Below are 12924 nucleotides of genomic sequence, written 5' to 3'. Positions count from 1 at the left end.
CCACCTTACTAATGAAATGGACCCGTCCAAACGTAGTAGATGCCAAGTCGGTCCAGATGAAGAGATATTTACAATTTGGAATTTTCTAGTTTATTAATACATAGATTGAAAAAAAGTACGTCTTTTTAAATATCATGATCAAAACTGGGTTTGCATAACAAATGTCAGATGAAACCATTATCCTCGTCTTTTCAGTGAACAAGTCTACTACGTTTGTTGACACTCGACGGTCCACCGTGTTAGCAATTTTATTTCACATGTTTTCGAAATATTGAACATCATGTTTCGCAATGTTTCCTGAAAATTGATAAATATCAAAGTAACGTAGAGCTGTAATTTGTTCTTCTTCGTATAATAAAATTGAGAATGGAAATGGGGGAATTTGTCAAAGAGACAACAACCCGACCATAGAAAAACATACAACAGCAGAATTAAGGTCACCAACAGGTCTTCAATGCAGCGAAAAATTCCCGCACCCGGAGGCGTCCTTCAGCTGGCCCCTATACAATATATATACTAGTTCAGTGATAACGATTTAATGTCATGTTTGTCTGTGATGACCCCCCTTTTCGGGATTGCATGAGAATTGTAGTTATCTCGTACCCACATGCACTTGTTTCTATACATAGGAAGGTCGACTATCCATATAAAACTATTTATATGGATAATCGACCTTCCTATGGATAGAAACAAGTGCATGTGCTCGTACCGCATCAGAAGGACACATACCAACTGAGCAATAATGTTTGGAACTTAGTTTTAAAAATGATGACAAAGTAACATTATGAAAATATTTTTATTAAGCTGAAATATACATTTATTCTTTACATGTTTATGTCTTGTAAGATATTTTATTTCTTTCCCGTTTTTTAACATTTGCGTCTGGAAAGTTGAAATGTTTTAACTTAATCATTTGTGTTAATGGTTAAATATAAATTAATAATGAAAATTGTTAAAATTAAATCAATAAAGGAAATTATTGCCAAGGAAGTTACAAACACTACCAGGGGATAATCCATGATGATTTCTTTTTGAGTTATATGTTTCAGCACATGTATATTTGACCCCAACTTTAGCCTGGTAAACGTGTTGTCTCCTTGTGAAATATAAAACATATTAAAAATGACTTTCTGCTAAAGTCTTTTATTTATATAAAGTTAAAACCTTCTTACTTTTAACTAGACAACACTCATGTCAGGTTTAATTCTTGTATATATGTGGATGAAAAATAAAAGTCTCCAAACATTAACATGGCAGCAATTGCTTTTACAGCCTTTAAGGCTTTGATTTTATTATGGGCCCAGTTTTCCAGGTTAATGGACAATTACTTAAGTACAAAACATAATTTAAAAGCAATGTAAGGTTGGTAATTGAAACTCATTTTAATAGCTCACCTAAACTGCTCTTAAAGTATGTATATTGGAAATTTACCAAAAACTTTGTTATTAATAAATTCCATTGAAAATTTGCCAAAAACTTTAGTTTAATGAACTTCATTGGAAATTTGCCAATATAAAATGTTGCATTGGAGTTATCTTTCTTTGTCCAGAATAGTAGTCAAATCAACTTAAATCATGACTGTATGACATTTTATATTTTATTATGTATTTAAATGAGTAGTTATTGTTGAAAACTCCAATAGAAATTGGAATTGAAATCATTTTTGGAATAATGGAAAGGGGGAGGTGAAAAAAAATGGTGGGGTTCAATTTTTCTTATTTCAGATTTCAGAAATGAAAAATAAAATTTCTTCAAATATCAAAGGATCAATATTCAACAGCATAGTGAATTGCTCTAAAGCAAAAAAACATTTTAAGTTCATTAGACCACATTCATTCTGTGTCAGAAACCTATGCTGTGTCAACTATTTAATCAGAATCCGAATTCATAGCTGTATCCAGTTTGTATGTTGTGTCCATACTATCCCCAACCGTTCAGGGTTCGACCTCTGGGTCGTATAAAGCTGCCCCCCTGTGGAGCATCTGGTTCTTTAACTATAAGCAATAAGTCAACTATATTTGTTGTATGGAAAAATTGTTAGCCGTATATGTCTGTCTGGCAGGTATTATCTGACCTCGACTTCGTTTTGGTTTTTCATTGGTCAATGTAATGTTTTCATGGTTAAGTTTGTTTCTTAGATACCATAAGCAATAGGTCAAGTATATTAAATGCATAGATTGATTGTAAAGTATGCATGTCTGGCTGACATGGTTCATCTGACCTTGACTTCATTTTCATGGTTTATAGGCCATAGTTTAGTTTACTTGGTTTCGTCTGTTTCTTAGAAACTATATTATATATAGTACACTATATTAATTGTATTGAATGCTGGCATGTTGTACCTGTATTTACTGTTTGGTTTATCTGACCTTGACATCATTTTCTTTGATCATGTTAAGTTTATGTGATAGTTGTAGTAAAGCTTTATATTTACGACTATCAACATAATATTTATGGTATATAAAGAAGACGAGACATTTCAGCTTGTGCACTCTTGTTTTAGATTCATTGTTATTGTTGGTATTAACTTGTATATCTTGTCATTTAAGGTTAGCAGTTTTAGATGAAGACGCATTTGGTTACGACTTCATTGGAGAGACCAGGATACCACTAAAGAGATTGAAGGCTTTACAAACTAAGCATTTTAATGTCTATCTAGAAAAGCAACTTCCAGTATGTATTAATGTCCTAAAATTTAGAACAGCTGTTTTGACATGCGGTTTGAATATTTTCTTCTGCAATTGCCCCAAAAAATTAACTCAATTAATCTTAAGAAAGAAACCATGGTCCTGGTTTTCAAACTATCTTGTTACTAAGACATGTAAAGAAGGATGATAAAGCTAATAACCATGTCACCATCTCAAATTATTAATTTCAAAATTATGTCTAAAAATGTGACAACTTTATGACAGACATTCTTCATGTATATTTTACTTATTCGTAGTCACCCTATAATGATTTGAATCATTATCCCATACAGTTTATTAAAAAAATGTTGGGTTAGATTGCTGGCAAATAAGAAAATGCATTGTTTTGAAAAATGATATAAATCTACACACGCTTAAAACACATGTCTTATGTCTATCTTTAGATTGGCCTTACGTGACACGGTAACGCTACGACCATTGCAGTTATATTTAAATATAGCAGATATGGTTGAGTCGTGTAGAGCGCTGGACATGAGGCGGACCGATTGTTGTTGTAGTGAATAAAAGGTGTGAATTCAAATCCTGTTTACGGAAAAAATTTCAGAATATAAATCTATTTCTTACATTGTTGGGTTTAATTTTTTGGTTTATGTATAATGTCTAGCGCGTCGGGCACAGCGCAAGGCAATTCGGTGCCACGATATCTCAGTAACATGAGTTCGAATCCCTGTCAGGGAAGAACAAACAAATTGCTTCCGAAAATTTACACATCCAACATTGTTTGGTTGATATCAGACGAAATATTTGTTAAGAATGTGTTTGCAGCCTTGTATCACCATCACTGGTGATCCGATGGACTAAATCTGTCGTTTTTATACGTGTTCATGCAAAACAAATCTCTTGGAAGAAGGGTCGAAATATAGCACAAACAACATATTCCAAAAGACCAAAAAAGTGAAAAAAGTATATTATAACAAAACGCATTTGCCCAACATGTCGAACAGCGGATGTTCTTAAACCCTGCTGACTGCCAATGGCGATTGTCAAATTAACTGATCACCAGATGTAAGAAAATGGATCTTAATTGTTAGTTTGATACTAAACAGAAAACAATAAAGATGATATACCGCAAACATGAGGTGCAAAAATTTGTATACCACATCCGGAACTTTATTCGTTGACAAATCTTCGAAAATTTTAATGGAAGGGGGTAGAGGTCTATTTGAGTAATAGTATTTTTTACCATATAGATTATTTAAAGCATAAAGTCTAGCTAAAAGACGACGATGCGGGCTTCAGTGGCCGAGTGGTCAACACACATCCAACATTGTTGAGTTTAAATCCGTCACGTTGTAGGTGCGTTCTACTCCAATGATAACAGACTAGGATTGTTAATTTTCCTATGGCAGGTAATGGGTTCTCTTCAGACACTCCGGTTTCTTCCATCAGTGCAAGAAATAGCACATTAATCCTGAAAGTGGCATTAAACACTAATCAATAAATAAATTTGAATAAATTGGTGAATGTCTTATCATGCGCACATGGCGCAGTTCTTTATTATAATTTTTATTAGGGTGTAAAAGCGTTGAACGAAGGACATGTGAGCACGATAAATGCTTTTACAACCCTATACAGTTGTAAGGAAAAAATCTCATTTAAATCTTATTATTTCATGTTTATACTACAAACATGAATGTAAAGTTATATAAAGTTTTTCTATGCATTATTTTGCCATTGTCAAGAACAGAAAAAGTTAAATCACAAAAATGCTGAACTCACAGGAAGATCTAATCGGAAAGTCCATTATCACATGGCAAAATCAAATTACAAAACACATTAAAAACGAATGGACAACAACTATCATATTTCTGACTTGGTACAGACATTTATAAATGTAGAAAATGGTGGTTGTTGATGGTCTGTCTGTCATATTAGAATAAGGAAATGTAGTATAATTGTCAAATGAAGTGGATGTGAGCAACTACATGCAACCATACTGAATTTAAGAGCAGCAACTATCGTGCATGTGCAAGGGGTGTTAAGCTCGAAATGTAGACAGCTCTAGTTTGTAAGTTGTACTGGTATTAGTAATGTTGTATTTTATGCCCCATTTATGGGCATTATGTTTTCTGGTCTGTCCGTCCGTGTGTCCGTTCGTCCGTGTGTCAATTCGTCCGTGCTTCCGAACGTCCGTGCGTCCGTTCGTCCCGCTTCAGGTTAAAGTTTGTTGTCGAGGTAGTTTTTGATGAAGTTGAAGTCCAATCAACTTGAAACTTAGTACTGGTCCTTATGATGTGATCTTTCTAATTTTAATGCCAAATTAGAGATTTGCCACCATTTTCACAGTCCATTGAACATAGAAAATGATAGTGCGGATGGGGCATCCGTGTACTAGGGACACATTCTTGTTTTTTTATGTTACACTTTTTATGTCTGTTTTTATACGCCCGTCAAAATTTTGACGGGACGTATTATGGTATACAACTGTCCAGTGTCCGTCCGTCTGTCTGTCCGTCCGTCTGTCTGTCTGTCTGTCCGTCTGTCTGTCCGGCGTAAACATGTCGCACCGTAACTTCAGAACGACTTATCTAAATTGCATGAAACTTAATATAGTTGATTTGTATGATGGTCAAATGATCTGTATACTTTTTGGTGAATCAAAGATTTAAACTTTTTGAGTTACGGCACTTTGTAACTAAAACAGGGGTGTGTTTATTTTTACATGTCGCACCGTATCTCAAAAACGATTCTTGATTATTGCTTAAAACTTTACACACTTCTTAGTTCTATTAATCTTAATATCTGTATACTTTTTGGTGATGATTCAAAATTTCATTTTTGAGTTATTGAGTATTTTGTAAAAAAGGGGGAGGGTTTTTTTTTACATGTCGCGCCGTATCTCAAAAACGATTTATGATTATTGCTTAAAACTTTACACACGTCTTTGTTATATTAATATAAAGATCTGTATACTTTTTGGTGATGATTCAAAATTTCATTTTTAAGTTATTGAGTATTTTGTTAAAAAGGAGGAGAGGGTTTTACATGTCGTGCCGTATCTCAAAAACCATTTATGATTATTGCTTAAAACTTTACACACTTCTTAGTTATATTAATCTTAATATCCGTATACTTTTGGTGATGATTTAAAATTTCATTTTTGAGTTATTGAGTATTTTGTAAAAAAGGGGGAGGTTTTTTTTACATGTCGCGCCGTAACGATTTATGATTATTGCTTAAAACTTTACACACTTCTTTGTTATATTTATATAAAGATCTGTATACTTTTTGGTTTGATTCAATAAAAAAACAGGGTGGAAAAGGGGGGGGGGGGGTTTCACATGTCCAGTCGTGTTTTAAAAACAATAAATGGTTATTGCTTAAAACTTTCTCAGAAACTATTTATGATTATTGCACAAAACTTCCACATAAGACGTCGGGCGTATCCTGCGCTCATGGCGCAGCTGTTTATTTTTTTTATAGCTGGTTATACGATATGCATTTTCTCAATGCCTTATGGTTTCTATGTAATTGTTCCTATAAATGCATACTTCCGTTTCATTTGAACCGTGGTGAATAGTTGTCTTATTGGCAGTCACGTTGTGAACATATATTTGTTCCGCATAATACTTGTTCCCCCTGGAACAAAACTATTGATAACAAAAGTTCTTGGGAACTAACATTACATAATATTAATTCCACCTTCATAAGATATTTTCCTGGAACTAAAATATCATACGGTTTCATAATATTTGTTCCTTTAAAAAAGAGTGTCATTTTATATTTTACACCTGATTAGATCTTAATTAATGTTCACCTCACATGACATTTACCTTTTCATTTAGTACATACAAAGAATGGAGTCTGAGAAATACATTTTTTTTACATATTTAAACGATGGCTCTTATTCTAGACAAGTTACGAATATATATTTTTAATATTTTATTACTGCACACTCCACTGTGACTAACTGAACTAAATGGTCCATTAGTCTGTACCAATTTAGAAAGTTTACTATTTTAGCTTATTCATTAGTCAAGCATGAAGTTGGCCACAAATTTCAGATGAAAATGGGTGTACTTTATTATTGGTAATTTACTTCCATTCATTTGTTGCTAGAAATAATTTTGGATATTGTAGTATATATTCCTAGAACTTTGATCATATATTAAATATTTCTAGAATTTTAATCATCTAATAAACATGATATTAAACTATTCCTGGAACATTTATAAAATAGCCAATATTCCAATATGCCTGGAACTTTTTTAATATTATAACAAATATTCTGAGAACTTTTATTATATAACAAATATTCCTGGAGCTTTTTTAAATATAAAAATTTTCGTTGAACTTTTATAATATACATGTAATAAATGGAATTTTTATTATATAAAACATTGTCCATAATAATATTCTAAAGAACTTTTAGCATATGACAAAAGTTCCATTTGGAACTTTCCTTATGTAATATTTTATCCTTTGTGAAGGAAATTTTCTTATAGCATTGGATAAAATATTATATGAGGAAAGTTCCCAATAGAACTTTTGTCATATGCTAAAAGTTCTTTGGAACAAATATTATGGGGGAACTTATATTCAGTCACAACGTCACATAAATGAAGTTAACCTTTTAAAATTCTAAACCCTGGGTCACAAAAAAGGAGTTTAACCAAAGATGAAAGATGATACAATAAATGGACATAAATAAAAATAAAAACAAAAAACAAAAAAACAAAAAAAAACAAAACAAAAAAAAACCCCAAAAAAACAACAAGTGATGTGGTTCCATCAACAATCATTTTATAATGGATCTATAAAGGACAATTACCAGCCTTTACTCTAGTACTCTTAATGAACCAGTTTGTTTGTTATGTCTTTGATTTTTTGGGGTGAAATACAAGTCTCATCTCCAATTATATCATTCACATTTGGTAAAACAACATAAGCGTGTGTTTACTTTAACTAGAATGCTTTACTTTTTAAAACTTTTTTAAAATATTTTCAGACAGAAAAAGACGATGATCTTTTGGCCAACGACAGAGGTAGAATTCTTTTAGGATTAAAGTATGACTCTAGGAAACATGCTCTCTATGTTTATGTTATTAGATGTGTGGGACTAGCAGCTTGTGATGCTAATGGCTATTCAGATCCTTACGTGAAGTTGTAAGTCTATAATTCAGCTAGTTTTCATTAACCTTGTCCGTCTTTATTTTTGTTCTTATGTTTTTCCATTGTTCTGTCTAATGTTTAGACCACAAATTTATCAACTACAACTGAACCATATATCGTTATAATGGTCAATAATTGTTATCCCATGTAGGCACAGTGTGTTAATGTATGATCACCCCCGATTGACGAAGGCCAATGGTTGATAACACTGACACATCAAGTCCTAATGGGATAACTATTTTACACCCCAGCTCTTTAAGACTATGTAAAAGAATGTTTACGCTTCATAACATCTAGTTCAGAATGCCGTACAATTATTATAAAATACTTTATATATAACTATATAGTAAATAGTATATATCCGCCGTAGCAGAGGGTCAGTAATCTTTACCGTGTCCGTCGGTACATCCGTACGTCCCAAAATTGGTGTCTGTTCTCTGACTTTTGCCTCAACCAAATGTTATAACATTATGATACATTGCTCATTGCTACAAAAACAGATCGAGCTTGAATTTATGTGGCGTTCTGTTCTAGAGTTATGCTTCTTTACAAAAGCAAAAATTGCTGATTTTTTTCCCGTTTGTTAACTTTAGTTTGCCTGAATCAAATGACACTTATACACAATGCTTATTACCACTAAACACACTGTGAATTTTGGTGGCATAAGTTTAACCGTACTAGAGTTATGCCCCTTTACAAATGGAAAACTTGCTCATTTGTTTTGTTTCTGTTCTCTAACTAGAGTTTGCCTCGACCAAATGTTATGAAACTTTGACCAATTCTTATTACCACAAAACACAGATCAAGTTCGAATTCTAGTGGCTTTACTTTTACCGTTCCATAATTATGCTCCTTTATAAATTGAAAAAATGCTAAATGTTTCGTTTCTGTTCTCTAACTTAAGTTAACCCTAATTAAATGTTATGAAACGTATGAACAATTCTTATTACCACAAAACTCAAATACAAATTTGGATAGCATCACTTTTACAGTTCTTGAGGTATGACCCTTTATAACTTTAAATACAAGCGGGAGCATCATCTGTGTCTCGTGGACACATTCCTCATTTATTTACATATATTATTCATCTTGAATATTTCACCAAATGTACATGTATTTAGAAGATGAACAAAAATCCTAAAGATAGCTTATTGCCTGAAATAATGGTTGGCAATTATAGATGGAAAAAAATGTTTATCAGGCGTTTTTACCTGTATAAAAATATTTTTTGTGGATCGAATTAGTCAATCAAATGATTTACCTTTGTTTCACTTTCAATGTTGACATTCTTTTCCTTTAAATAACTTTACACATACAATTCACGTGTTATCCATCTCAAGCTAAAGGGCTAAATTGAAGTTCACATGAATACGGATTCAATGAGGTCGAATTATTCACCTGCAAGTGAATAATTCATAATCGATGTTTTTTAGCTTATTTGGACAAAATTGAACAATACCGGCTGCTAAAAGCGAAATATTATTTCACTATTTGCATTTCATTAATGAGTTAGCAAATAAATTATTTCTCTAATGTTTGTGCTATTTTTACATTTCCTGACCGGTGTGAGAAAAATATTTCTCCTCACTAGTGAAAATCTGTTCTCGGCAAATGATAGCTTGGAATTTAATTGTGACGTTAAATTTTCTTGTTTTCTTCTGAATTTTCTTATTGTGACGTCATGAAAAAGGCGACCATGCCTGATGACTTAACATCAAAAGTACATTACTTTCCTCAAATCTTTGAAAAGGAAGGATAAAAATCATAAGAGAAACAGATTCCACCACTGTAACTCGTGTATAACGATATTTCTCCACTCTCAACATTCTCGAGTGGAGAAATATTGTCACACACTTGTTGCAGTTGTGGAATCTATATTTCTCCAGTTTTTTGTTCTATTTTTCTAATTTCCGGAGCGGTGTGAGAAAAATAGTTCTCCTCACCAGTTAGATATCTGTTCTCGACAAATGATTGTTCGAAATTTTATATATCTCGTAGCTAGTGCCCCTTTAAGGCATTTGTTAGATGTACTTTCTATTCCACTATTTCGACCTAAAAAATGACAAAAACGTATACATTTGCAGATAACAGTATCATACGGATCATCTTTGACAATGAGCAAAACCTATACCGTATAGTAATGTATAAAAGGTCACCGTAAAAAATACGGAAAATAAAAAGAAATAAAAAATCCAACGGACTAGTTTTTACTACAATAATGAACATAAAACAAATATGAAAGCAACGAACGTAAACCATTGTATTACAGATTCCTGGCATAGGACTAACACAAATGATGAGGCAGGATTAAACATGTTTAAAAGTGCTTTTACATTTAATTGACCATAGACAACATAAACAAATAAACCGTAAACACCAGAAATGGATAGACTCGCCAGATCGGTACTAAGCATGACTTATTTGATTATACTCAATTTTAAAATTATCCTTTTTACTTTACTCAATCATTTGCCGTAGATCTAACAGCCATTTAAAGTGAATTTATTTCTGACAAATTTTAGAAAAAAATCAAAATTGAGTGCCCATTGGAAAGGGTACACATACAGCTGTGTCTGTTCTTTTTATATTTTTGGCGACACCGTTTGATTGCAATGACAAAATCGATGGTATAGAAATTCATTATCTACTATACTCTATTGGACATCTAAATTGCGTAAGTGTCCTGGAGAGCACCCCGGTTTTATACGACCGCAAAATTGTAAATTTTTTGGTCGTATATTGGTATCACGTTGGCGTCGTCGTCTGTGTCGTCGTCGTCGTCGTCGTCCGAATGCTTTTAGTTTTCGCACTCTAACTTTAGTAAAAGTGAATAGAAATCTATGAAACTTTAACACAAGGTTTATGACCACAAAATAAAAATTGGGATTGATTTTGGGAGTTTTGGTCCCAACATTTTAGGAATTAGGGGCCAAAAAGGGCCCAAATAAGCTTTTTCGTTGTTTTCGCACAATAACTTTAGTATAAGTAAATAGAAATCAATGAAATTTAAACAAAAGGTTTATGACCACAAAAGGAAGGTTGGGATTGATTTTGGGAGTTGAGTTCCCAATAGTTTAGGAATTAGGGGCCAAAAAGGGGCCAAAATAAGCATTATTCTTGGTTTTCGCACCATAACTTAAGTATAAGTAAATAGAAATCTATGAAACTTAAACACAAGGTTTATGACCATAAAAGGAAGGTTGGGTTAGATTTAGGGAGTTCTGGTCCCAATTGTTTAGGAATAGGGGGCCCAAAGGGTCCAAAATTGAACTTTGTTTGATTTCATCAAAAAGTGAATAATTGGGGTTCTTTGATATGCCGGATCTGACTGTGTATGTAGATTCTTAATTTTTGGTCCCGTTTTCAAATTGGTCAACATTAAGGTCCAAAGGATCCAAAATTAAATTTAGTTTGATTTTAACAAAAATTGAATCCTTGTGGTTCTTTGATATGCTGAATCTAAAAATGTACATAGAATTTTGGTTTTTGGCCCAGTTTTCAAGTTGATCTAAATCGGGGTCCAAAATTAAACTTTGTTTGATTTCATCAAAAATTGAATAATTGGGGTTCTTTGATATGCCAAATCTAACTGTGTATGTAGATTCTTAATTTTTGGTCCCGTTTTCAAATTGGTCTACATTAAAGTCCAAAGAGTCCAAAATTAAACAAAGTTTGATTTTAACAAAAATTGAATTCTTGGGCTTTTTTGATATGCTGAATCTAATCATGTACTTAGATTTTTGATTATGGGCCCAGTCTTCAAGTTGGTTCAAATCAGGATACAAAATTATTATATTAAGTATTGTGCAATAGCAAGAAATTTTCAATTGCACAGTATTCAGCAATAGCAAGAAATCTTCAATTGCACAGTATTGTGCAATAGCAAGAAATTTTCAATTGCACAGTATTGCGCAATAGCAAGAAATCTTCAATTGCACAGTATTGTGCAATAGCAAATCTTTTCAATTGTACAGTATTGCGCAATAGCAAGAAATATCTAATTGCACAATATTGTGCAATAGCAAGACATTTTCAATTGATTGGAGTTATCTTTCTTTGTCCAGAATAGTAGTTGAATCAACTTAAATCATTGTTTTATACAATATACAATGTATATTCACTTTAACTACCAACTGATAAATTAAAAAAATCTTTACCATTCAGTGATAACAAGCACCTTTTGTTACATTTTAATATTTTATGATGTATTTAAATGAGTAGTTATTGTTGCAAACTCCATTAGAAATTTGAATTGAGATCAGTTTTGGAAAAAGGGAAAGGGGGTTGTGAAAAAAAAAATGGGGGTGGGGGGTTATATTTTTCTCATTTCAGATTTCATAAATAAAAAGAAAATTTCTTCAAAAATTTGTTTGAGAGGATTAATATTCAACAGCATAGTGAATTGCTCAAAGGCAAAAAAAAATATTTTAAGTTCATTAGACCACATCCATTCTGTGTCAGAAACCTATGCTGTGTCAACTTTTTAATCACAATCTAAATTTAGAGCTGAATCCAGCTTGAATGTGTGTCCATACTTGCCCCAATCGTTCAGGGTTCAACCTCTGCGGTCGTATAAAGCTGGGCCCTCCGCGCATATGGTTGTCCTTAGTTCTATGCTTTGTTTTGTATACTGTTGTTTCCCTTTTGTATTTTTGTCGAGCCTTCCACTTTTGTCGAAAAAGCGAGACATAGCGATCCTTCATTCCGTCGTCGGCGTCCACAAATATTCACTTTGTTGTTAAAGTTTTTGAAATTTCAAAAACTTTCTTAAAACCAAAATATAGTAGAGAGGAATATTTTTATTAATTTTTTTCCTCATTTTTGTTGAGCCTGCATGTAATAGCAAAAGCAGTCGCGACACTGGTTTCCGAGGAATCTTACGAATTTTTCTTCTTATTTTGCCATTGCGCTTCCAGTTTATTTTCGACTTTTGAGTTTGAATGTCCTTTGGTATCTTTCGCTTTTCTTATATTAACCAACGGAACGAATTGAAACAACTGTCATATTCTTGTCCTTACTGAGGAAAATGGTTGGTAAAACATGGTTTGTCATAGCTAACTAATCCATGTTATCCTCCAACTTTTATGACAGCTGATTCAAGGTC

General features: G+C 32.7%; 1 protein-coding gene across 5 annotated transcripts in view; it reads left to right on the top strand.

Moving 5' to 3' along the window:
- The window catches only part of LOC143076161 (rabphilin-3A-like), a 111178-nt gene that overhangs the window by 82448 nt on the left and 15806 nt on the right, over positions 1-12924 (top strand). For all 5 annotated transcript variants that reach the window (XM_076251842.1, XM_076251844.1, XM_076251840.1 and 2 more), the window contains 2 exons: positions 2550-2673; positions 7657-7814. In XM_076251842.1, coding sequence (XP_076107957.1) covers positions 2550-2673; positions 7657-7814 — 282 coding nt within the window. The remainder of the gene's footprint in view (positions 1-2549; positions 2674-7656; positions 7815-12924) is intronic.

Source organism: Mytilus galloprovincialis, chromosome 5, assembly GCF_965363235.1.
Source record: "Mytilus galloprovincialis chromosome 5, xbMytGall1.hap1.1, whole genome shotgun sequence".
Lineage (NCBI taxonomy): Eukaryota > Metazoa > Mollusca > Bivalvia > Mytilida > Mytilidae > Mytilus > Mytilus galloprovincialis.
The sequence above is the reverse complement of the archived record's forward strand: the minus strand, read 5'-3'. Positions and strand labels throughout refer to the sequence as shown.